Source organism: Eptatretus burgeri, chromosome 6 (genome assembly GCF_056783735.1).
Source record: "Eptatretus burgeri isolate ZD-2024b chromosome 6, Ebu_testis_v1, whole genome shotgun sequence".
Taxonomy (NCBI): Eukaryota; Metazoa; Chordata; class Myxini; order Myxiniformes; family Myxinidae; genus Eptatretus; species Eptatretus burgeri.
Window position 1 is genome coordinate 110050390 of NC_140966.1, and position 27640 is coordinate 110078029.

A 27640-nucleotide genomic window follows, 5' to 3' on the forward strand; every position below is an offset into this window, starting at 1 on the left:
ACGGTGTGTCGCGACATACGTTCGTCATCTAAAGTGGTTGCCATGGCAACCAGGATGCTGTTTTCCATCCATTCCTGTCCGCACTCTAACTCCTAACACTACATATTACTTTTTCTTTTAGATGCATTTCTCATGACAAGGCGAGTACCATAAAATTCGGACCATTGAGCACGTCGTTATATAAGCCGCATCCCCTAAATTTTAAAAAAAATCTGGAATTTAAATGCACACAAACCGCACTGGTTTATCAGCCGCAAATGTTACACAAAAAAAACCAAGCGCAAAAACGTCCGAAAATTAACCACAAAAAGTGATTGATTTTGCTTTGAGTCTAATCTGAACATTAGAAACACCCCGACCATCCACTCTCTGTGTGTTAACCCAGTCTTCAAGTTCGTCTTCCAGTTTGAGCCATTGGCATTTCCTACCTCTGAAAGCCTTTGTTGACTTTTTGCAGCGAGAAAGTTCACCCCTCTGTCTGTTTTGAATTCCTTGTGTGGACCTCTTGTTTACTGATTACAATATACAAATACATATATTGCTTTAAAATTATTTGGATCAGACTTCACTGCAATGCTTTATAAAAAATATTAATTATTAGACGAGTCTTTTAAAAACGATAAATGTATAAACAGGCGAGCATTGCGTGGCTTTGCCACCACTCTGGTTTCTCCTCTCTCTCCTTACTCTTACGCGAGCCAAGATTTTTGTATGAAAGACTTCAAGAATGAGTGAGGAACGGAGGTGCAAAGACTGGGGGTGGGGGGGAGTGGTTGGCAGAGTAGGAAGGATAGGAGAAATGGGGGTGGGTTCTAGTTCGCTCAAAATCTTTTGAACTAGTTTGGGCTGTACTTTTGTCATTCAATTTCAACACGTGAACACAAAAGTGACACCGAGATAAAGTGGACAATTAAAACGCTCAACCGACGCTGTATTTAGGCTTATAAGGAGTTGGGGGCGGGGAGGGGGAAGGGAAATGGGAAAGAGCAAGACAGGGTGAAGAACATAGGAAAGGAATAGCAGAATCAGTCAAGTCTAATTAAATAAATAATTACACAGACAAGAATGCATGAGGGATGGAATGGGTAAGGAGCAGATCAGGAGGAAAGAGGAATCGTTTTTATTAATTTTTTGTGAGTTCAGTTGGGGGAAGGAGGAGGAGGAGGATGATGAGGTGTTGAGGTAAGGGCTTAAATAAAGGAAGGTGAGCAAAAAAGGTAGTTTGAAATGGAGATGGGAGAGAACAAACAAGACTACCTGTCGCAGGAACCAAGAACATGGAAGTATGGAATAAGAACTTTGAAAACAACATTGAACAGAAAATATGCTCACAAGGTGTAACGAAATGGTTTGGGGATGTAGTCAGGTAGGGAGCAATGGGGATGGAAAGCAAGGGAGGAAGTGTGTCAAGCATGAGGACTACCTCAACCCAAAACAAGTAACAAAAGCATGTACACCAACATAAGATGTCGGACTTTAAGGATGGCAATGACACAATGTTAAATTTACAACAGATGTACTGAAAATAATGAAGAACCATTTTTCCTTGAAGGAGCTAAGCTCGCCTTATCTGCATGCAAATTATTTGGAAATCAAAGTTGTACAGATGGTTCATTCGTGTTGCAAGTTTAGTCTCCGTTTTATGAACCATTCACACTCGACTACTGTGTCTTCATCTCCAAGATTCCTTGGACATGAAAACACCTGATGACAGGTTAAACTAGATAGGTTATTTCACTATGAACTACAAACCCATATTTCACGCTTCTCTCTCCTTCCTTCAGTAAAAAGGGTTTAAAACATTTTCGGTAATTGATTGGACAACACTGCTGGAACTACCAAAAGTCGTCATCTTGTGGGAGAGAAGCAGAGCCTCTGCTGAAGCTGCGCACACGGACACAAAAGGGATGCATGTATTATAAGTATGAGTCTTGTGGACAAACCGACATAACATGACTAACGGTGACAATGCAATGGGAAATTCCTCCTGAGGAGCAAAAACCCAACGAGTACCTTTTGTAACGATGAAGATGAATGTGAACAAACTCTAAATAAAATGGTGGAATTTCTGGAAGCTAATCTGCACAGTACAAAATAAACGTTTTCGAAATGTCACCTTTCTGAAAGAAACCCTTCCTCAAGATCATCAGCTGTTTGAGCATCATCAGGAATGCCACCCTGCAGAACAATGTGGCAAAGAGGATGTGTTGGGCCGTGATATTGTGGAAACCCTACCGTGCCACATTCAAACAAAATATGAAATATTCAAAACCAAAAAATCAAAGTTCAAACGACTCTCATCAACCTGACACTTGTGCTTCTTCATTCACATCTCAAACACAAATGGAAATGTTAGCAGAGGTTGCGAATGGCACGGAAGACACTACACCAGCTGCCGCACAAAGTGCCTGTCCTCTGCCAGCCACCCACACACCCACACTCCACTGGCTGCACGTGCACACCCTCCACCCGACTCATGCCCCCCCCCCACTGGCCATGCCCTCTGCTCGCCACCTACATGCACGTGCCCTCTGCTTGCCACCTACGCATGCATCTTCTACCCTCTGCTCGCCACCTGCATGTGCATCTTCTGCCCTCTGTTTGCCACCCGTGCACGTACGTGCACGGGTGCCACCAGCGTATGTGTGTGCAACCTCTGCCCGCCACCGGCGCGTACGCGCCCTCTCCCCACCACCCACACCTGCCCTCTGCTCGCAAACCGAGTGTGCACATCCTCTGCTTGCCATGCGTGCCCTCTGTATGCCATCTTTGTGTACGCACGCTCGCTCTCTGCTTGCCATCTATGCATCGTCTACTCTCTGCTCGCCACCCGTGCGTCTTCTATTCTCTGCTCACCACCCATGTATGCAAGTAAAATCTGAGTGAATGACGAACATGAAGACTATGAGATTGAAGTGGTTAATACGTACCTCTTTATCCAATGTTTTCCCCAGTTCTGTTTGTAGATCGTTATGCAGTGACTGCTGCACCTCAACCATAACACTATGTCCTCTTTCTTCTGCATTCACCACCACCACCATTTCTTTGTCAGGTTCGAGAATTGTCTTTTCATTGTTTATCATTACTTCCTTTATTGCATTCTCCCTGTCTTCAAACATCTCATTTTCCTCCTCATCCATGTCCTCCTCCACCTCGTCCTCCATGATCTCATTTCTACCATCCTCATCTTCCATCTTCTCTCTCTTTTCATCTATCTCTCCAATCTCCAAGCCATTTACCATGGTTTTTTCCACCTCTGCCCTGTCATCTAATTCTTCTTCCACTTTTCTATCTTTCTCCATATCCTTTTCCATATCTTTCACGTCCTCCTCCTCCTCCTCTTTGGCCTCATTTCTATAATTTTTTACATGTTCCTCTTCCACATTCTTGTTTTCCTTGTCTTTATCATCCACTTCCTTTATAATTGCCCGGACGTTCATCTCTTCCAATTTCTCCCTCTCCATTCCCACTTGTGTTTCCTCCAAAATATTCTTGTTTGCTTTCCTTCTCTCATCCTCCTTCATTTCTTTAACATCTTCCATCTCTGTCCATCTCCATTCCCTCGTCCTAACTGCAGAATCAAATCTCTGTCCATTTTCATTTACCTCTTCAGCTTTCTTTGATTTTTGTCGTCTGTTCACATCCCCATCGTCTTGCAAGCCTTCCCATGGTGTATTCAAATGTTGCTTCATTTCACTTCCTCCGTTTTTATATCCTGCGCCATTGTCACATACATATTCACATCCTTCATATTGTGCTCCAGAACTCACGATCCATTTATGATCCCACTTTTCATTTCTCTCTCTCATTTGGCACATTGCTGCAATTTCCTTGCTTTGGTGTTTTTTGTGAGTGCCTCTTCCTACATCTTCGTGCCTTTCACAGTGTAATAATTTATCTCCATCTTGGTCTTTGTGCCAATTAAAATACTGATCTTGAGTTTGCTTCCAGACATCCCATTTTGGTTGCCCAACTCTCTTCTGGTTATCATGGGATTCCCAGGTACGTTCTCCTGTTCTCTCCTTGCATGAGTCCTGTGACATAAATCTTTCCTCTTCTTCATCGACAGGTTTCTCCCAATCATGGTCACTTGGTCCTTCCAAGTGCTTTGGTGGGTCATTTGATTTTCTCAACTCTTGAAGTTTGTCCCTTTGCTTCCAATTTAAGTTAATATGGTGGCTCCAGTCTTTAACCAGCAGTCTTTGCTTGTTCAGTACCTCTGCTTCGGTCTCCAGAGCTCGAACTCGTGACCAAGTTGCTTCCAAGAACTCAGGTAGGGGAAAGAATGCAGGTTCAACCTCTGGATTTTTTACACTTCCCCTCCTCCGACTCATCACCCCATCCATGCCTGACCCATCTGTCCTCTGCAACTTTTTACTTGCAAAGCAATCTTCCCTTCTAACCTCTTCATCATTTGTTGCAAGGACTTGATCAGTCATGAAAGAAGAATGTGAAGGAAAATTAAAGGAAGACTTTGGGAGCTTGAATTGAGGCTCAGCATGTGTCAGGATATGTGCAGAGTTTGTGCCCTTCAGATGGTTTGAAGAAATCTCACATTCCAAGGCTAGGGAAAGGAGCACAAAATTGATCAAATGTTTTCCCACAATTCCTTCACAACGATTTAAAGGTCAAAGAGAAGCTCATAGACAAAGATAAAGACATGAGACAGTGTACTTTTTCATGGATGACAAGGACCTTAATAGGCCAAAGACAAGTCAACACTGCTCATCCTAAAACACAATCACTGGTGCACAGACGATAGGTTTCCCCATTTCATGCTCCTATCTGAAGCTGTGGTTCAAATCAATGCTAACATTTGGACCTTTTGCTTTTTCACCTCACAAATTTACCCAGTTCTACAAAATGATTGAATACTTACCATGTCTGGCTGTTTTCAGTTGGAGGTTCAGGTCACAAATTTGTGACTCACGCAGGTCAAACATTTTTTGCAACTGCCCACACCGCTCGTCCTAAACCACAACACCCACCACCCAGATCATTCATCCAGAAACGGTACCAATCATCCACACTGCTCATCCTGAACCACAACACCCACAACCCAGATCATTCATCCAGAAACGGTGCCAATCAGCCACACTGCTCATCCTGAACCACAACACCCACCATCCAGATCATTCATCCAGAAACGGTGCCAATCATCCACACTGCTCATCCTGAACCACAACACTCACCACCCAGATCATTCATCCAGAAAAGGTGCCAATCATCCACACTGCTCATCCTGAACCACAACACCCACCATCCAGATCATTCATCCAGAAAAGGTGCCAATCATCCACACTGCTCATCCTGAACCACAACACTCACCACCCAGATTATTCATCCAGAAAAGGTGCCAGTCATCCACAATGCTCATCCTGAACCACAACACTCACCACTGAGATCATTCATCCAGAAAAGGTGCGAATCATCCACACCGCTCATCCTGAACCACAACACCCACTAACCAGATCATTCGCCCAGAAACAATGCCAATCATCCACATTGCTCATCCTGAACCACAACACACCACCCATATCGTTCATCCATAAAATGTGCCAATCATCCACACTGCTCATCCTGAGCCACAACACTCACCACCCAGATCATTCATCCAGAAAAGGTGCCAATCATCCACACTGCTTGTCCTGAACCACAACACTCACCACCAAGATCATTCATCCAGAAATGGTGCCAATCATCCACACTGTTCGTTCTGAACCATAACACCCACCAGCCAGATCATTCGTCGAGAAACACAATGCTAAGCACCGAGACCACAATCAGAAATATGGCGACAACCTGCCATTGTTTTTATCAAGAAATTCAGTAACAACTAGAGAGTTCATCGAACACTTTACCCCACGCAGTGTTAAGTATATAATTCAATTGAAATAAAACTAGAAAGCATCTGAAAATGCAAATCCCATCCGCATCCGCTTTGTACTCAAATTAAACTTGAGAATGACAGCTAAAAAAAAAAATTGGAAATTTCTGATTAAAACATTTATGGCTGGTCTCCCACTTCACCAATGGTGTCATCCTTACAATCCGTTATTCCCCTTTGGGAATACAATGAGATGTGCCAAGTTTCAAATTTTTCCGATCAGCGGTTTCAGATGTTTTAATTTTTTTGTTTAATTCAAGATGGCTGCCATATCACGTGACCTATGATGTCACAATTATCATTAAAATATTATCCATGGGGGGGGGGGTTACTCTGACACTGAAAATTGTGTCAATCGGACCAGTGGTTGCTCAGGGGAAAAAAATAGAGCTTAAAAAAAAAGGCCTAAAAAGGGTCAAATGAAAAACATAGGGGCAATACCCATGGGCGTTCACCTGGTCGCGGCTGGTTAAGATAACCAGGGAACCATTGGTAGGCATGGATGACCCACAAAATATGTAATGGAGAAGAAAGTAAATAGCGATGGATGTTTTTTTTTGTTGTTTTTTTAACGCCATGAACAAACCTTGGTACATCACGGGTGATGAAGGTCAAGTTTTGGAATTGTGTGTTTAGTTTCTGAGGAGAAAGCAAATACCTCTTTTGGGAGGAAACCCACTCCCCCCCCCAACACCCCATAAACTCCTTCTGTTGACACCTTCAGACCGCTTTTTTTTTATGCCATCACGGGTGATGAAGGTTGTGGTCAAATTTCATTGAAATCTTATGTGTAGTTTCTGAGAAGTTGCAAGTATTTGTGGACAGAAGGAAGGACGGACAACGCACGATCCCATAAGCCCCCCGGAATTATGTTCCAGGTGAGCAAATAATTATGAAAATTATTTTAACAAAATTATTAATTTGTCTTCTCCATTTTCTCATAACATTGCGTGTTGAAAATTTGATGTCAAAAGCTCAAATGGTAAAAAAAAGTTATGGCCTGGACAAACAGACAGACAGAAATACAGAAGTGATTGCAAAACCCTGTGTTCCGCTGCATGGGGGATGGGCTAATAAACACGAGAGGTCGTATGAAAAAAATTCCGGAAGTTGACCACCGTTGATGCAGTGTCTTATACACCAGCTTATTTAACACGTCACATGAGTTTTTCGTTCCTGTTGTGCCCTTTATAACTACGTTTAAAACAGTATGTGGAATGATTTATAATTTTTTATGACTGCCAGACAGAGTAAAAAAAAAAAACCCAAAAACCTCACTCCCCTCTCTGAACATGCGCGATAGGGACAGAATCAGAGCCAAAGTACTGTACTGCTAAGCTACATTCCGATTCATGTTCAATGTATAACATTCAATGAAATAAGTTGTTCCTTCAATGATGAACTGATGTTGACAGACAGACAAAAGTGAACCGATTGCTGAACCCCGCTATTCGCTTCGTGTGTGCCAGATAACTATCAGGTAGTTAAGCACATGTAAAACTCACAATACAGTACTGTATATCTAAATTATAAGAATAGGTTGGCATTGTTGCAATGCAATGATAAACCCTAATATGCTGATAAAAAACCTTCTGGATGAAAAATAAATCATCATTAGCGTACCTGTAACTGTAACTTCCGGTTCATATCCAACTGAACTCTTAACTCGTCCTGCAGTTGGCCACACTCTGCACAAAAACACAAATTGGAATAACCATTTGAAGTCTTAAACCCCAAATATGTCTCAAAACATTCCCTTTATTCCTCCCTTCAAACCCCCACCCCTTCTCAACCCCTTCCTGATCTCATTCTGAATGATCCTCCTTCATGTTTCTTAAAACAAGTGGCAAGGTTACACCCTGAAATGGTGTATGCCTAATAACAAGAGGTGAGGGAAGGGTGGGGGGGGGGGAACATGCGAGCCTCTAGGGGCCAGGGTGGTGGCATACACGCCCCCAGGGGCCAGGGCGGTGGCATACACGCCCCCAGGGGCCAGGGCGGTGGCATGCACGCCCCCAAGGGCCAGGGCGGTGGCATGCACGCTCCCAGGGGCCAGGGCGGTGGCATGCACGCCCCCAGGGGCCAGGGCGGTGGCATGCACGCCCCCAGGGGCCAGGGCGGTGGCGTGCACGCCCCCAGGGGCCAGGGCGGTGGCGTGCACCACCCCAGGGGCCAGGGAGGTGGCGTGCGCGCCCCCAGGAGCCTGGGTGGTGGCGTGCGCGCCCCCAGGAGCCAGGGTGGTGGCGTGCGCGCCACCAGGAGCCAGGGTGGTGGCGTGCGTGCCCCCAGGAGCCAGGGTGGTGGCGTGCGCGCCCCCAGGAGCCAGGGTGGTGGCGTGCGTGCTCCCAGGAGCCAGGGTGGTGGCGTGCGCGCCCCCAGGAGCCAGGGTGGTGGCGTGCGCGCCCCCAGGAGCCAGGGTGGTGGCGTGCGTGCCCCCAGGTGCCAGGGCGGTGGTGTGCATGCCCCCAGGAGCCAGGGTGGTGGACCATTTTGACCTGTAGAAAGCTGTGTTGTTTCTTCATTTGTTCGTCTCAGTTTTTCCTCAGCTGCCAATAACTCCTTCTGGAGCCGATCACACTGTTCTGCTTCATTGCTCACTTGTGCTTGAGATACAACCAGTTCTTCCTTGGAGAGTGAGAGGAGGAGAGGGGGAGAGTGAGAGGAGGAGAGGGGGAGAGTCAGAGAGAGAGAGAGAGAGAGTGAGAGAGAGAGAGAGAGAGAGAGAGAGAGAGAGAGAGAGAGAGAGAGAGAGAGAGAGAGAGAGAGAGAGAGAGAGAGAGAGAGTGAGAGAGAGAGAGAGTCAGAGAGAGAGAGAGTCAGAGAGAGAGAGAGTCAGAGAGTCAGAGAGTCAGAGAGTCAGAGAGTCAGAGAGTCAGAGAGTCAGAGAGTCAGAGAGTCAGAGAGTCAGAGAGTCAGAGTCAGAGTCAGAGTCAGAGTCAGAGAGAGAGAGAGAGAGAGAGAGAGAGAGAGAGAGAGAGAGAGAGAGAGAGAGAGAGAGAGAGAGAATGAATCTGTGTGTGAGCATCATTTTCAAATCTGCTCTGTGCTGGTGTTATAAGTTATCATGTTCCCACATTGACCGAAAAGCCCTGTATTCAGTCTGTGATTGCTTACCTGCAGGGATGTGACACATTGTTTGGCAGTATCGAGTTCCGACTGCAAACTCTGTTCCACACCAAAAAGTCGTTCTCCTTCCCCTGAAACAAATAGGAAAGATTACAAGAAGAAGAACAGAGAAATTCACAAGGGAAGATGGAGGATCTGTATGAGGAATAATGGGATGAAGAAGGTGCAAATGAGGATGAACAGGTTGAGTTGAGAGTGGTAGGTGTTGCTCTTAATTTCATTAATAAGACTGGTTTGTAATGAGGACATAGTGAGGAGATGTGTATAGATATTTGAATTAAACTTTTGTTTCGTTTTTCAGCTTCATCCGCATCCTGCAATCTTTGTTGCAGTTCTTCTTGCACAATCGAGCGTATCCTGATGAAGTACAAGAAAGGAACACGTGTTAAATGTACTGCACCACTGTCATGAGGCTTATTACCTTTACCAAAGGAGAGGGTATTGCATTTGGAAAGGTTTGTTTGTTTGTCTGTGTCTGTCTGTCTGTCTGTCCACACAGAACGTATGTGCATTAATTACATTAGACCCTTTAAGACCCAGGAAGACTCCAAAGACCCTTTACAACGACGAAGACTCTTAAGGCCACTAAAACTCTTACGACCCCAAAAGAGCCTTGAAGACCCCTAAAATACCTGCAGAGGCTTGAGAACCCTGAGAATATTTGAGATTCCTAAGACCCTTTAGATCCTGAAAAACTTTTAAATCCCCAAGACTCTGTAGACCCCTTTTCCACGATAGACCCTGTTTCACCCTTTTAAACCATTGGAACTTTAAAACCCTTTAGATCCTCTTTAACCCTTTAGACCCCAAAGAGTCTCTAAGGCCCCATCGACCCCATTACACCCTTTGCAACCCCAAAGACCCTTTGATGCTATTCTATCCTTTAGACCTTCACACCTCTCAGACCTTTTAATAGCCTGTAGACCTCTTTGACCTTTTAAGACCCTTTTACACCCCTTCAAACAATACTGACCCTTTATTCCATAAATTACACCCTTTAAAGACCCTTTAGAGTATTTAGACCATTTCGACCCTTTCCAATTTTTCAGACCTTTGACCTTTACACATGTACAACTGGACCATTTGGACCTTTCATTTGCAATCAAAGACCTTTCATTTAGTACATCCTTCCATTTATTTGCCACACAAAACAAGTCCTGGCGAGGGTCTGCAATCTCTGCTCTTTCTCGTTTTGCTTTGTGCAATCAACATTTCTGCCAACAAAATTGGGTTACAAAAAACAACAAAGCCTTACATCACCTATCGGTTGTTTGGCCATCATATTTGACCCTTCGCCAGTCACCAAATTGAAAAATAAAAAGAAAGTGACAAATACAAAACAACTGTTTCCCAATCATTGAAACATGATTGATGCATGTCCTGAACTGGTAAAACTGGATGACCTTTTGACTCGTTCACGATACTCTCTGACTCACCGTTGCAGGTCGGTCTGAAGGCGATGGTCGTACTCTCGTTCACGTACATCCAGCCGTAGTTCTCGTTGGAAAATTGATTCCGACTGTTCCCTCTGCTTCCTGTAACATCCACAACTATAAATGAAGGAAGTTCTACTGATAACATGATTGGTTAATCCAGGTAATAAAAAAATAGGAATAAGAAGGGGAAAGTTAAAAACATTCTCCACTAACACCAGCAGTTTAATTAATAAGATGGAACACCTTGAAGGTAAAGTGGATCATGCGGAATATAGTTTTGTTGGAGTAAATGAGACTCGGTATATGGAGGAGAGGATTCGAAGAGTACAAGATGTCCAGGTGTAATAAGAACTCGACATAATTCAATGTCACGACGTTGACCGATATGCTTCTGCTCACATGAAGTCTTTGCTCACTCGAACTTTGACTTAAAGCCTCGATATATAATCTGTACATGGTACATGTACATATGTGTCATGGTACATGTACCTAGTTTCGTTCAAACCCCAACCTCGATAACATTTTTACCTGACATGACCTTTGTTCTCTGAATGAGAAAATCTAATCAGTTCATCTTCACCTCATTATACACACTTTTACTAAGTTTAACTTGGATCCTTTCAACTGTTAAGTGATAGCGGTAATGAAAACTTATCACAGACACATGGACAGGCTGAAAACATCATTCCTCTGGCTACTATCAGCAGATGCATAAAAAGGGAGGATGTGGAGCAATCTGGGTAAAAGAGAATATAGTATTGAGAAATAAGGTGATATGAAGGAGGTATTTGATGAAGGGGATTCAGTGTGGATTGAGATGTCAGAATCGTAATGCTTGTCGGATGCTTTTATTGGGTGGGAGTTGTGAGGGAAGAGCATAAAATAAGTTGATGATGAATTCAGAAAAGCCTGTGTTAAGGGTGTAACTGGTATTGATTATCAGGGATTTCAAATTACTAAACTGGTATCGGAGGAACAAACTGAGGTAGCATCAGAGAAATGGGAAACCTTCAAGAAGCAAATGTGTAATGTACAGGGTAAGTATCCCAACGAGGTGTAATGTACAGGGTAAGTATCCCAACGAGGTGTAATGTACAGGGTAAGTATCTCAACGAGGTGTAATGTACAGGGAAAGTATCCCAACGAGGTGTAATGTACAGGGAAAGTATCCCAACGAGGTGTAATGTACAGGGTAAGTATCCCAACGAGGTGGAATGTACAGGATAAGTATCCCAACGAGGTGTAATGTACAGGGTAAGTATCTCAACGAGGTGGAATGTACAGGATAAGTATCCCAACGAGGTGTAATGTACAGGGTAAGTATCTCAACGAGGTGTAATGTACAGGGAAAGTATCCCAACGAGGTGTAATGTACAGGGAAAGTATCCCAATGAGGTGTAATGCACAGGATAAGTATCCCAATGAGGTGTAATGTACAGGGTAAGTATCCCAATGAGGTGTAATGTACAGGGTAAGTATCCCAATGAGGTGTAATGTACAGGGTAAGTATCCCAATGAGGTGTAATGCACAGGATAAGTATCCCAATGAGGTGGAATGCACAGGATAAGTCTCCCAATGTGGTGCAAATCCAGAGGCTGAGGTAGAAAGAGAACAGGGTGATTAAACAGGCAGGTAAGGATTGCTATTAAGGATAAACAGAAGGTATTTAGTACAAGTCATAAAAACATTTTTTTTTAATGAAAAAGGATGTTGGGATGTTCCTCCAAAAAGTATGTAAACAAGGTTGGTATGAGTATGTCAACTCAGGTATGAGGATGGTCCTTTTCGATGTCAAAAAAGGTAGGTATGAAGATGGTCACAATAAATGATCATGTGAAACCAACCCTACATCTTTCGTTGATTCATGGTTGGCCCGAGAAAAGACAAAGTTATCACACACACACACACACACACACACACACACACACACACACACACACACACACACACACACACACACACACACACACACACACACACACACACACACACACACACACACACACACACACACACACACACACACACACACACACACACGTGCTGGAATGGCCACTATTCAAAGAAGGGTTGGGATGGTTTTACATGATCATTTCTTGTGACCATCCCTACATTGTTGACATACTGTTTGGAGTAACATCCCGACACCTCCTTTTGTGTTTTTACCTCCGCCACCGAAGGTGAAGGAGGTTATGTTTTCACCCCTTTCTGTCTGTCTGCGTTTGTTTGTGTGAACGATATCTCAAAAAGTTGTGGATGGATATGGATGAAATTTTGTGGACAGGTTCGGTGTGTGACAAGGACATACTGATTAGATTTTGGTGAAGATCTGGACCCGGATCTGACTACTAGAATTTTAAAAGTGATTCTTCACCATTGAGAGATAGGGCCAAAAACGATATGTAGCACAATATCTCAAACATGTCGTGGGCTCGATATGTTCTCATGGAGCAGGCATTATGGGGCGGAGGTATGCGCTCGACCGAGTACCCTTCTCATTTTAAATGTTTTTATAACTTGTTTCTTTATTTTTTTTCGAAATATATATCAATGTTCTACTACTAATTGCAAATGTTCTTGCATAAACGTTATAGACGTGCTCACATTGTAATGGTACTGTACATACTTTATAGATGATGTAACATTCTAAATGGTACTTTATTGAAATATGTGTGGGTTGTTGCTGTCACAGACTTCCTGATAATATTCCACCTTTAATCACACCAATGAAGGTTTGATTGGCCCTTGGGCAAATGTGTCTTGCAGTCCTGTCCCCATCAGGCTAATTGACAGTCATCGTCCCATCCACCCCTCTGATTCCTTCACAAGGGAATGTAGTTTTGCGTACTTTTCATGGAATCCTTTCAAGCTATTAAAATTTTGATAGTAAACGATGCTACACCAAGTAAAGCTCTGTCGGATGGTACCAGTCATTGCCATTGAGAAAGTGTAGCTCAGAAATACGATGCCTGAAGATGTGTATGATGATAATGATGATGATGATGATAACGAATGAACGAGAAGAAGATTTCCCGGTTTTTAGCGATCTCTGTTTTTTACTTTTGCCATGGTCTGGAGTACTGAAAAGTGATCCCTGCCTTGACAATCAGAAGAACAGACCAGATAGGCTCTTATATGTAGCCTAAGGAACTTTTTAGAGAAGATACTCCAACTTTAGTTTTGGACCTAATGGGTGGGACCGATATTTTTTTTCCGCACCATCCCTGCATCGAGAGTGCGTAATAAATAGGTCGTTCCACGTTTTCCGACTGTGAGCATGATCTCTGTTTGTATTTCATTGAGCCATCGTCGAACGATTTCTAACTCTTGTCTTTGATGTGACATTTACTGAATAATAATAATTGATATTATTGCAGCTCCTGGTAATTCGATAGTCAACATTAGTTATAATAATAACGAGATCCTCGTTTGGAGGTGTTTTCTCATTCCACCATTGTGGTGCAGGTTTTACACCTACCATTCGGTTTAATGTCGAACTGGGAAATTCGTATTGATGGTTCTATTTGGCCGATTGAATGTTTTGCTTCTACTGGGGCCATAACCCCATGTAAATGGTCACCCATGTGGGTAACGTGTGTACGGTCCATTTGTGTGTTGGAATTTATTTTTCATGTTAAACATCTAATTACATTTACAATTTGTCAATCAGGACATTTTGCCAAAGTTAGAGGCTGCCTGATTATGCCGTTTTGATAACTGGTAGATCATAACTCGTGTATTTTGCCACCTTGTCTTTTCCTGTTTTTCATTCACATGCAGCATAATGCTGCGGGGTGGCATAATTAGTTGAGGGAATTGCTGTGCCACCGATGCAGTGCCCTCTGCTGGTTAGAGCAGGAATTTGTAATTTGTTCATGGTGTCGGCAACAACTTGCTGACTCTTCGTGAAGGACACTGTGGGACTTTTCGCGTCCACCAACGAATGCTGGCAGATAGGATGCCCGTTTAACATCCATCCGGGAGATGGCACACACATTGATATATCACCCTGCCTGTGAAACACCGGGATGGCAGTTTATAGCTGGGTTGGGATTTGATCCCAGGCTCGAGAGCGTCGAGGTGAATGTGCATATCTCAAGGCTATCCTGTAAATCACTCATTTGTTTATTTTTGGAATAAATAAAGAAAGGTACTTCTCCCAGGAGAGACGTCTTGAAGTGAGATCCTGTTGCTGTTTCAAGATGCTGTCCATCTGTTGCAGGAGGTCATGTCGCTGGGTATGCAGAACCCGTTCTGCATCCTAATCACACAAGATATCTATTTAGAAACAGTTCATAAATTTGTAAAGATATTCATATCCAAATTGTGGTTTTACAAACAATAACATCATTTTCACTTTTCAGAACAGAAAATAACGAGTTCATAGAACACTATACCACGCAGCCTTGACAGACAAGGACATGAGCGGGGTCTGCTAACGTCAAATTTGATTGGTCGTGATGACGTGAAATGCCGTAATATTTTGTTCAAGTACTGCTGAATGGGAGGTGTTTGAAAGTGCCAAAAAAGTAATTTGTGTTCTCCAGTGTTAAAGTATACAATTAAATTGAAATTAAAAAAAATTCGGAAGTTTACCACCGTTAACGCAGCGTCTTTTACACCACCTTATTTAACACATTACATTAGTTCTTCGTGTCTGTTGTTTGTGTCCTTTATAACATCCTCAAAAACAGTAATTTCCTGTTTGAAACGATTTTCAATCTTGTTTAACTGCCAGGCAGGCAGACAGAGTAAATTTATTTTTTTTAATCTCACTCCTCTGTGCGCATGTGGGATCGGGAGGAATTCTGAGCCAAAGTACAGCTAAACGGCAAACTTGTCTTTCTATTCACGTTCAAAGTATCACATCAAATGAAATGAAGTTGTTACTCAATCATAAAATGACATTTGTAGACAGATAGACAGACAGACAGAGAAGTGAACCAATTGCCTAACACTGCTTTAGGCTTCGGATTTAACAGGTGCAATGCATAAGGGATCATGTAGCTTTCACCTGGACTCACCTGATCAGTCTATTTCATGGAAAGAGAAGGTATTCATAATGTTTTGCACATCGAGTGTATAACGGTAAAGAAACGGAGCACAATAACCAATGCACATTGCATAACAGTAAAGATAGTGAATACATGTGACAAACTAGATGGTATTCATGGAATATTCATGGAATCCCATGCAGTCTTGAGAAGGACTTGATGTGAGCCAACCTTACTGGCAGCAAATTTTTAATTTGAAAAAAAACATTAAATTTAAATCAAATGGAACACCAAATAAAATAGGTTCTGCATTGGTGTCATCGGAAGGAAACCGAACAAGCAAAAAGCGAAGATTAAGTCACCATGAAGAACCTGCATAGGCCTCGGATTTCAACTGCTACTTCTCTACCCTCAAACCCATCCAAGTGCAGGCAAGTGAGCCCGTTTCAAAAAACAACAACAAAAATAATGCAGATTCAAAAAATTAAATAATTCTGCCTGCCAGACCATGTGTCCAATCAGGTTGAAATTTAAAAAAGTATATTCCCCATCACTTCGAGATCATAATTTTGAAGTTTCATGTTGAATGATGCAGCGGTTCACGAGAGAATTTTAAAAACATTTTCCTTCAATCCAATACAGCTGCCAAACCATGTGACCCATCAATTATTCATGAACACCCTGGTATCCCCATGGTTTGGGAAACGCGTGTGAAGTTTTCCCTCGATTTGTCCAACCGTTCTGGAGAGGATATTTAAAGGTTTTCAGGTAAATCCAATATGGCTGCCAAACCATGTGGCCGAGGAAGTCAAAGATGTGGAACTTTTTGTTCCTCATGGATAAGCAATCATACCTGTAAATTTTATCCTCGATCTGTTCAGCCGTTTCGGAGGTTTTTGAAGGCTTCAAATATATATATATATATATATATATATATATATATATATATATATATATATATATATATATATATATATATATATATATATATATATATACAAACAAACAAACATGACATAATCGTAACCGAAGCTTTTCATGCTGCACTCAGGTAAAAAAATCGCAGCAAGTGAAGAAGGAATAGAAGTGAAGGCGTATGCTTTATACGCAGGTCTCAATAAGGCAGACGCCAATTGGTTCAGCCGTAATGACTTTGGCGTTGGTGTAAGGTTCGCGTTGGCGCACGGTTTTAACTTCGGCATTCCCAACCAGAATATCAAGAGGGAAGACATTTTTGCCGAGTTTGAACTCCTGTATGCTCAACTATCAACACATCAGGCTGTGTCAAACGAAGCAGACCAAGCGCTGAGGGCTGGACTATCAGACCTCGCGCATGCGTACTGTGGAATCCCGAATAACGTCGTGGATTTTCACATGCAATGTGATGTTTTCTTGGTAATACAAGGATTGAGGAGGAATGCTGCCATTCACATCTGCAAACCCGGATAAAGGCACCAGAGTGGTAATCATGAATAAGCTTGATTACATCGACAAGATGATGGACATCCTGAAAGACTAAACCAAATTTAAATATCTGGGAGGTGGAACGGAACATGATCGCATGCCTCAGGTGGAAGGTCAGATCGTCAAATGACAGTTGCAGCTTCTCAAACGTGGAGAACTATCAAAGGAGGTGTACGACAGAATTAAACCTGTTGGAGCCCAACGTCCAAGAATGTACGGTCTTCCGAAGATTCACAAGGAGAATATCCCTCAACGACCCAATACTGTCCATGGTGCGATCAGCACAACATGAACTTGCCAAGTGGTTGGGAGAGGTACTGCAACCAGTATTGGATTCACTTTCTCATTTCTTGGTTCAGGATTCCTTCACATTTGCAGAATCAATTAGAGCAAAAACACCGACAAGTGAGCACATCATGATGCATCCTTTGATATTAAAAGCTTGTTCATGAATGTCCCATTGACGGAGACGATTGAGATATGCGCACATTTGCTGTATCACACCGATCTGGAACAACCGATGATCTCGGAACACGTCTTCGTGGAATTAATGAACACATTAACAAGGGAGGTGGAATTCAGTTTTAACAACATGATGTATGTTCAAACGGACGGTGTGGCCATGGGTTCTCCATTAGGCCCAGCTCTTGCAAATATCCTTGTAGGCTATCATGAAATGCAGAAACTGACTGGTCGGCAAGGGGTCGATTCCCCCATCGTATACTATCGGTATGTTGATGACATTTTTGCTTTGTCTGAGTCTCGGACGGCATGTGACAATTTCCAGGCATGGCTCAACACTCTACATCCAGCGCTGAAGTTTACCACGGAGCTGGAATCGTCAAACACGTTACCGTTTTTGGACGTGTTGGTTGATAGATCCAACCTTGGTTTCACAACATCCGCTACCGGAAGCGACTTTCACAGGGCAGTATACTCAGTGGGACTCCTACAGCTCCACGAGATACAAAATCGCCTTGATCAATATCCTGGTTAACAGAGCAGAGGATTTGTTCACCTTGTAATCTTCCTGCTGAAATTGACAAAATCATGAATATACTCGGTGAAAATGGTTATCCTGAGCATATAGTTAAGAGATACATACTGTTGCGGCTGTGGAAATTTGCAATACACCAGAAAGGTCCTCAGGTTAAATATATCGATAAGTTCATGTGTAGTTAGTCCACACCTGTTGTTTCGAAGGAATATCTGTGATTCATCCGGGCTGCGACGCTTTGAGTTAGCCATTTTTTCTTTCTCCATCGTTATTTTGGACCATTAAGCCGCCAACAACTCAAACACCACCACCTTCGCCTCTTTACCTCCACAACTCCATCCCGCAAACATCGCTTCACCCGCCATTCACAAACGACACCCGCCAACAACCAAACCACCACAGCAAACCCCCCAACCACCTTCGCCTTTCTCCTTCCACAACCAACAACCACACCACCTGTCAACACCGAACGTCGTGCTGTCCAGGGCCCGTTCGGTAATTGTTGCCGAACGCGTCCAGCCGCGAGTCCAAATGGATGCCTTTCGGGAGAGGAGAAGCGGATCAGGAAGGCTTCACGCCCCTTTTCTTCCATCCAATGACTGAGCATCGATTGGCATGGCCCCGCCTCCAAACCCGCTGTGAATGCGTTCCTTTTCGGAGAGGAAATCGGATCAGGGGAGGCTCACGCCCCTTTTTGCCCGACCAATGGCTGAACGTCGGGTGGCGTGGCCCCGCCTCCAAGCGCGTTTTGATCCGCAAATCTGCATACAAGCTCCTCCCCCGGTCTATAAAGAAGCGAGCATAACGCAGCTCGTGTGTGCAGAAAGGGGGTGCAGAAAGGGGGTGCAGAAAGTGGCGCTCGTCGAGTGAAGACGGAGGTCGACATGTGTGCAGAAAGTGGTGCAGAAAGTGGCACAGATAGTGGCGCTAGTCGGAAGTCGTGGAGTCTGAGTCGTGTGTTTGCGGGGATCGGACGGCGAAGGGGACGGAGCTCGGAGTGGAGGTCAAGGGAGGAGTCGCGGAGTGGAGCAGGGACGCAGAAGAGGACTCACGGGCGAGAGTTCGCCGGAGTCGGTGCGGTCCCGAGACCCCGCTAGCGGGATGGAGCGTCTGCCATTCCCCTCTTCCCACCCCGAGCATCAACAATTTCCCTCATCCGCGTTGAGATAGCGCCGGTAACCCCGTCCGCTCCCCGCCCCAACTGTGGTGCCGACCAATACGTGCCTGCGCAACGCACGCCAAAGGAGCTCACCGACCATACCAGGGGCACGGAGTCAGGCGGGTTACGCGGACATTGCAGCTAGCCCGCCATCGCGCCACGAGGGTGCGGTTAAGACCCCTTCGGTCTCGTGGACCTGGCCGATCACCCAGGTTCCACGTTCATTTGGTCCACGGACCTGTCTGCCTCCTTGCCTGTGAGGGTGGCTTGTATTTTCTTTGCTTTTGGTGTAAATGTGTGTGTGTGGCGCCAGTCTATTAAGTAAACCCGTATAAGTGCTTGTACATTGCTGTATTCGGTTTTAACTCTGCGTATTGTTCTTGATTTGACTGCTATATGTGCATTTTTGTATGGCTGTAAATACGTGCCTTGTGTGTGTGTGGAATAAAGTGTTTGCTTGTTGAACTGTTTCCCGTTTCGTTGCGTCCTTTCCTTTGTTTGAAAGTTCCATCTTGCATCACGTAAGGGATTGGTTGTGGGTGTAGACACCCAATAAATAATCACGAAACGTCGGGGTCAACGATAATTCCGCTCGGTTATCCCTGCAGCACGGAACGAGCCGCTTAAGCGGTTCGTGTCCGGAGTCGACCTGCGGCATGGTACAACTCCTCTGTACACTACCCGCGCGGGTACTTAGGTATATCGACATTCGGCGATTCACCCTATTTCGCACGGGTCGAATGCGGACTGGGTTGTGGTGAGCTTTAACCCCCACCCGTGGCTAGCTTCTTGGCGGTAGTTCCAGGAGGGTCACGACCGAATTGTCCATTACGGTGGGCGACGTGTCGCGATTCGAGTTACGTGGCCGATCGCACGCTGGGCGGGCAAAATTCGTAACAATACACAAGTTTCTAAACACGGCAAGAGATCGGAAGATTGGTCCGGACAAATGTCCAGTCTATATCAGGGTGCCCTGGAAAGGGCAATCATCACGAAGGTTTGAAGTACAAATCAAACGTATTGTGTCCAACACGTTTCTGGCTGTACAACCCCGAGTAATCTTCACCTCTCGCCGTTTGCTGATGTCAGTCAACAAGGATGTGCTACCCACCTCACAAACCAGCAATGCTATTTATGAGTTTAAGTGCCGACGTGAAGCTCGGTACATGGGCCACATAACACTAACTGGCTGATAGGATCAAACAACACGTCCCCTTGGCGATTCGAAGAAAGATTGTGAGGGTTAGAACACAACCAGTGCGAGCATGTAGAAATATCCAGCAACCACCGGCCACTGTACCTGCTTAATCTGCCATTGCACAGCACCTGTTTGCCAACCCTATCTGTGCAGACCAGTACAATGCAGATATGTTCAGGATATTGAGCCGAGGTCGGAGCTCGTTTCATTTATGTATGTTGGAAGCAACCTTCATCCTGACCACCAATCCAATACTATGTCATCAAAAGGAATTTGTACGATCTCTGTGTCTCTTTCAACATGGAAAGATCAAGGGAAGTACGGTAACAAATGGTGAATGGACCTTTGGGGAAACCCCTCCCCCCTCTCTCAAGGATGTGATTGCAAACGTCAATCATCGACGAACTCTGCTCAGCCAATGGGAGCTCGAGGTGAAGATGATGAGCCGACCAATGGGCGTTTGAATTAACAGTAACGTCATTATGGCTGAACCAATCAGTGTCTACCTGATTGAGACCTGCGTATAAAGCACACGCCTTCACTTCCTTCTTCACTTGCTAATATTTTTTTACCCTGAGCAGTGCAGCACGAAAAGCTTCGGTCAATATTATGTCGTGTTTGCATCCATATTAACGTTCTGTCGTACTGTTATATATATATATATATATATATATATATATATATATATATATATATATATATATATATATATATATATATATCATCTTCTTCTTCTTCTTCTTCTTCTTCTTCTTCTTTCGGCTGCTCCCGTTGGGGGTCGCCACAGCGGATCATCCGAATGATCCGCATAGTGATTTGGCACATGTTTTACGCCGGATGCCCTTCCTGACGCAACCCTGGTCGCCTCTTACGACACAGGGATATGGTACACCTATTTTAACCAGGGTATACACCGGCCCAGTATACTGGTACTCATTTCGCCGACCTCGGAAGGATGACAGGCTGAGTCAATCCCCTGGTGTATTAATTCAGTGACCCAACGGGGCTTGAACTCAGGACCTTTTGGATCCCAAGCCGCTGCCCTAACCACTGCGCCAACACCAGGCTCATATATATATATATATATATATATATATATATATATATATATATATATATATATATATATATATATACATACATACATACATACATATATATATATATATATGGCTGCTGAACCCACATGACTGATGACGTCATCAATTTTTTTTTTCTGTGGACCAATTTATCCCAAGATGACCATCAAAAATTTTCATACTGATCGGATGTAGTATGCAATTATTCCATACTCTGTTTCAAATTTCATACTCTGCATGCAATTATAACGTCATAACAAAGGCACTTATGACATCATAAAAATAATCACACTTATTCCCCATGAGGAGTACTTCCATCCATCCATTGGGACCATACTCTGTACAGAGCATAATTGCGACTGAAGCAGGTCTCCTGGGCTGTTTGGCACAATCCTGGATGGGTCACCACTCTGACACAGGATACTCCAATGGCTCAATCATCCCAGCAAGCTGGTACTCATTTTGCCAATTTCAGAAGGATGACAGGCTGAGTCAACCCCACCTGGTATTAATTCAACAGCAAGCAGGATTTGAACTCAAGACCCTAGGATCCCAAGCCTGCCGCCCGAACCATTAAGCCAACACCAGGCACATGAGAAGTACTTGACATGCACCAAGTTTCAATTTTTTTTCTATGGAGCGTTTCAGAGATACAGAAGTCCAACATTTCTACTGTTATACAACATGACTGCCACACAACTTGCCCTGTGATGTCAAAATTATCATTACAACATTCTACATGAGTAGTCGCACCTATGGTGAAAATTGTGTCAATCCGACAAGCGGTTCCAGAGAAAATAGAATAACAAAATGCAGACAAGCCCGTACGTACAAAGGTACAGGACCGATTGCTTAACCCCACTTTTCGTTTCACTCGTGCAAGCTCATGAGGGGGCATCTTGCTTTTGTTATTTTGATAAAACTTGTGGAGTGAAAAATCTCTCACTTTGTTGACAATATGGTCCAGCAGAATGTGCTTATGCAATCAAACTGCTTGTACCAAAAGGAGACTACAATATAAACTGAATTCCAAGATTTTAATGTGTCATAAGTCATATATATATATATATATATATATATATATATATATATATATATATATATATATCTCTCTCTATCTCTCTCTCTCTCTCTATATCTCTCTCTATACCTCTCTCTCTCTCTCTCTCTCTCTCTCTCTCTCTCTCTCTCTCCTTCTTGGTTAACTGACCAGAGGTAAACGGCAAAACTTTATTTCATAACGTTTGAATGACACTGATCCACTCCATCGGCCAAAACCTTCAAACAGGTTGTCCAAGTGCTGAACATTGTTCGAACTGAAATATATTCTGGCTACAGTGTTTCTATGCAAAGTAGCATCGAAAGGCGGGTTGGAGAAGTAACAAAAATAAGGGCAATACCTCAGGGCGCTCAGCTGGTAGCGGCTGGATAAGAAAACCAGGGAACCACTGGAAGGCGTGGATGACCCACAAAATATTTAACGAAGAAGAAAGTAAATACCCATGGATTTTTTTTTTTAATGCCATGAACAAACTTTGTTACATACCAAGTGATGAAGGTTGCGTTCACATTTCATTGAAATTGTGTGTGTAGCTTCAGAGAAGAAGTTACAAGTGTTTGTGGATGGACAGACGGGCAGACCATGAGCCATCCCATAAGCTCCCAGGAACTACGTTCCAGGTGAGCATAAAATAAATAAAATGAAATTTCTCCATCGTGGATGGAAACGTGTGTGTGTGTGTGTGTGTGTGTGTGTGTGTGTGTGTGTGTGTGTGTGTGTGTGTGTGTGTGTGTGTGTCCGCTGTTTCTCGACAATCACTGGTCCAATATAATTGAAACTTGCCAGATATATTGCTGGGGACCTGAGTAAGTGTCTTTTCAAGGTTTGATATTAATCGGACAAGTGGTTCCAAAGTCATGGCCATTTATTTACCAAACAAATGACAGGACACGTTGCTACGTGGTGTGGCCGATGGGGAAAGGGTGCCGCATTTTGCACCCACAGTATCTATCTTATATCTATCTATAATTCCAGCAATCTCTGTTTGTTTGCCTTTCAAAAGGTTTGAAATTAATCGGACAAGTGGTTCCCAAGTTATGGCCAAGTTAGAGCACGTTCCCCATTATGGGTTACAACGTATGGACTTCCGGATAGTGATGACTTACTGTATTCTAATAATTTCTCGATTTCTTAAGCGCATTTATAGATAAACATAATGCCCCAATCCAGTCGTCGTTTACGAGAGCGAAGGAACGGCCTGTGTGGTTTTTGTTTCTGGCGCGTGGTTTGAAAGTTTTTTTTTTTGAACGAAGGAACAGCCTGTGTGGTTGTTGTTTCTGGCACGCGGTTTGAAAGTTTTTTTAAAGTTTTTTTGCACGTACGGCCACGCACGTACAGGCATGTGAGAGCGAATGAACAGCCTGTGTGGTCGCACGTACGGGCACGTGAGAGCGAAGGAACGGCCCGTGTAGTTGTTGTTTCTGGCACGTGGTTTTAAAGGTTATTTTTGTTGTTTTTTTGCACGTACGGCCACGCACGTACGGGCACGCGAGAGCGAAGGAACAGCCTGTGTGGTTGTTGTTTCTGGCACGCAGTTTGATAATTTTTTTTCGACGTACGGCCACGCAGGTACGGGCACGCGAGAGCGAAGGAACGGCTTGTGTGATTGTTGTTTCTGGCACGTGGTTTGAAAGTTTTTTTTTTTCACGTACAGCCACGCACGTATGGCCACGCACATACGGGCACGCAAGAGCGAAGGAACGGCCTGTGTGGTCGCACGTACGGGCATGCGAGAGCAAAGGAACGGCCTGTGTGGTTGTTGTTTCTGGCACGCGGTTTGAAAGTTTGTTTCTGGCACGCTGTTTGAAAAAATTTTTTTTTTCCACGTACGGCCATGCACTAGTTTGTTTAAATTACAGCAAATCAAACATGAGTTGTGTGAGGGATAACGAGCGAGAGGGGTTATGGTGAAGCAGGTCTCTTGTGCCAGTAACAAACCCCGCAAAGAGAATGCTGTCTCTCATGCCGATAAGAAACTCACTTATATAATGCAGGCCCCTCTCTCACCTTTTCTTTTCAAGGATTTTCATATATTCACTTTTTTCACACCAGAAAGGAACCTCATGGAGAGGGAGCTGTCTCTCGCGTCAATCGTACCGGAAAGTCTATCGTGCCGTTAAGTAACTCCGTGGAGAGCATGCTGTCTCTCATGCCGGCAAGGAACCCGGTGGAGAGAAAGTTATTTCTCGTGCCGGCAAGGAACCCGGTGGAGAGAAAGTTATCTCTCGTGCCGGCAAGGAAACCCGTGGAGAGAAAGTTATCTCTCATGCCGGCATGGAACCCGGTGGAGAGAAAGTTATCTCTCATGCCGGCATGGAACCCGGTGGAGAGAAAGTTATCTCTCATGCCGGCATGGAACCCGGTGGAGAGAAAGTTATCTCTCGTGCCGGCAAGGAACCCGGTGGAGAGTAGGTTATCTCTTGTGCTGGCAAGGAACCCGGTGGAGAGAAGGTTATCTCTCGTGCCGGCAAGGAACTCCATGGAGAGAATGATGTATGAAATGACAGAAGAGTGTTGGGGCGAAGCCCCTGTGAATGAGGTTTGAATGAGTAATTACCTTTCAAAGTCCGATTTCCTGCATTTAGTGTTAATTACAGTTTGTTAAAAAAACAAAAACTCGAAAGACCGAAGTTATAAGTATAATGTTCGGAAGCCAGGTGTTCGTAGTGTGTGTGTGTGTGTGTGTGTGTGTGTGTGTGTGTGTGTGTGTGTGTGTGTGTGTGTGTGTGTGTGTGTGTGTGTGTGTGTGTGCGTTCGTGCGCGCGCGCACGTACCAACACTTATGGATTATACTTTTCACCATCAGTCCCCAATCTGCAAACATGTACCTCATGATGCGTTTTCAGCTTCTCGATCTCCTTACGATGCTCTTCCCTCAAACCGGTCATTTGTGTCATGAGTTGTGCTGACGCCTCTCTCCGCAAACACTCATTTTCCCTCCTCGCCCGCTCTTTCTCCTCTGCACGAACTCTTGCGCCCTCTGCCTCTTTTGCCACCTGAACCTACCAGGAAATATATTTCTTTGTTGAACAGTCCCACACAAACAGCATTGAAGCACACCCCATTTAAAATGCAGTGGATCAACCCAGCCTGGCTTGATGCAGAGTTAGGTACACTGTTCCACAACAAGTGTGCTACGTACCTGCCTCTCCATGTCCACTCTCAGGTTCTCTTTTAGCTGCTGTTGATATGCTGAGAGTCTCACCTCCAAGTGTCCACCACCGCCACACCCGGTACCAAAGGCCAGCCTCTTGCCTCCCACATTAGTGTTGAAAAAACGCCTGTCCACCTGCCCTAGCATCTCTAAGAAAAGCACAGGTGGGGAAGAAGTACAACAGGAGAGTTATCATTTTTCAAGTTCATCAATTTCTCTTCATTCATGTTATTGCTACATTTCTGGACATTGATAATATGTTTAATGGAAACCTTTCTCTCACATGATACCTGCCATTCCTGTTTCTTTCCCTGGCTATATATGTATTGACCGTTTTGGCAGCCCCCTACCAGATGTTGGTGGTGGTGATGTTACTTCCACCACTGAACATGGACGGATGTTAAGCTTTCATCCCTGTCTGTCTGTGCACTGGATATCTCAAAAAGTTGACAGATTCGGACAAAAGTTGGTGGGCAGGTTGGGCGTGTGACAAGGACGAATTGATCAGATTTTGGTGAAGATCCGAATTCATATCTGGATACTAGAATTTTTAAGTGATTGTTCACCATTGAGAGATGGGGCCAAAAACGATAGACAGCACAATATCTCAAAAAGTTGTAGCTGGATTTTCGGATGAAACTCAGTGGACAGGTTGGGTGTGTTTATTTGATTTATTTGACTTTGGTGAAGATCCGAATCCGGATCCAGATCCAATAATTGTTTGAATTTTATAAGTGATTCTTCATTAATGAGAGATGGGGCCAAAACGATATACAGTATAGCATGAGGTTTCAAAAAGTTGTGAACGAGTTATGACAAAATTATGTGGATGAGTTAGTGAAGTGACAAGAACAAACCAATTTGATTTTGGTTCAGGTCCAGATCAAAATTCAGCCTATCAGTGGGATAAAAAACATAAACTGTTCAGCCTGGAAGAGGTATGCACTCTACCGAGAGCCATTCTGGTTTTTCATGTAAAGAACTCCATTCCTCACTGTCCAAAGTCCACAATAACTGCTCATAATCCACTGTAATACCTCTGGCTGCACAAACCTCTTCACAACGACCCAATGATTGTCTGTGTTGGGTAGTGTCCACCCAATGATGATGACTTCATGGTATACTTCAATTTTAGCTAATGTGATCAACTTATAACCGTCCATCCAAACCCTGTTCCTCATCTGTGGTGACTTAAACTATCACCATGCCACCTGGCTGAGTGTCAGCCCTGAAACAACCAGTCATGGCCTTGCAGCTAGAACATGCTGTGACTCAATGGGTCTGAACCAAACTGTAAACTTTCCAATCCGGTTTTCCGAAACTCTGGTACGTCCACCCTCCCGGACCTGGTAATGACTAACCCTTCCATCCAACCTTGACTTTGCTGACGATTGTCTTGTCAAAGCTCATGTCTATCTGAAATTGTTAGACAATTACATCAATGCTGCAGAAGTAGTTGCTCACACAGGCAAACTGCCAGACAATGCAATCTCCCATCTCGCAAAAGGATTGGGATGCCATCTATGTTTGGGGTGCCACCAAATCTCCCACCAGCCTCAGTACCATATGGTTGGAGCATCCGCTCCAAGTCTGGGAGGTTGGTGGTTCGAGCCATGACTGAGTCGTACAAAAGACTTTAAAAATGGTACGTGCTGCTTCCTTGCTTAACATTCAGCATTAGCAACCAGAGATTGGCAATAACAGCACAAGCTTTGATGGGTCTAAAGGCCTCCTCCCATGTTGAAGTTCCTTGAAAGGGAACTCATATTATTATTCTGCATCTAATATTGATTCCACCTGGCAATACCTTCACAAAAGACTCGTGCATCGGTCGATCCCATCCCATCTATGGCTATCCTATGCATCCTCTCGGTCAAAGTACACCAAACCCTGAGGTGAGGCGGTTGTGGTCAAGCAGTTTTCATTCTCAACATTGAAGGTGACCTGACTGAGAGCAACTTTACGTCACTCTGTAAGGTGCACAACGTGTATGTATCGATCCAGAGGTGAGCCAGATAAATTCTTGCTAAACTCAAAAGTGATATCTCCAACCAGTCTCCTTCCTCAGACTTCATGGTGCTTTCT

At 44.1% G+C, this 27640-nt stretch overlaps 1 protein-coding gene across 4 annotated transcripts in view; it reads right to left on the bottom strand.

Moving 5' to 3' along the window:
• Nucleotides 1–1097: 1097 nt before the first annotated feature.
• LOC147025595 (uncharacterized) overlaps nt 1098–27640 on the bottom strand; it is a 53804-nt gene continuing 27261 nt past the window's right edge. For 3 of the 4 annotated variants that reach the window (XM_085886720.1, XM_085886717.1, XM_085886719.1), the window contains 12 exons: nt 25544–25704; nt 25230–25403; nt 14605–14711; nt 10450–10548; nt 9297–9370; nt 9002–9084; nt 8383–8512; nt 7511–7575; nt 4880–4970; nt 2931–4564; nt 2117–2178; nt 1098–1884 (listed from right to left, as the gene is read on the bottom strand). In XM_085886720.1, the coding sequence (XP_085742846.1) occupies nt 1836–1884; nt 2117–2178; nt 2931–4564; nt 4880–4970; nt 7511–7575; nt 8383–8512; nt 9002–9084; nt 9297–9370; nt 10450–10548; nt 14605–14711; nt 25230–25403; nt 25544–25704 (2729 nt within the window). In that variant the 3' untranslated portion in view covers nt 1098–1835. The remainder of the gene's footprint in view (nt 1885–2116; nt 2179–2930; nt 4565–4879; nt 4971–7510; nt 7576–8382; nt 8513–9001; nt 9085–9296; nt 9371–10449; nt 10549–14604; nt 14712–25229; nt 25404–25543; nt 25705–27640) is intronic. The other variant, XM_085886718.1, reaches the window with a different exon arrangement.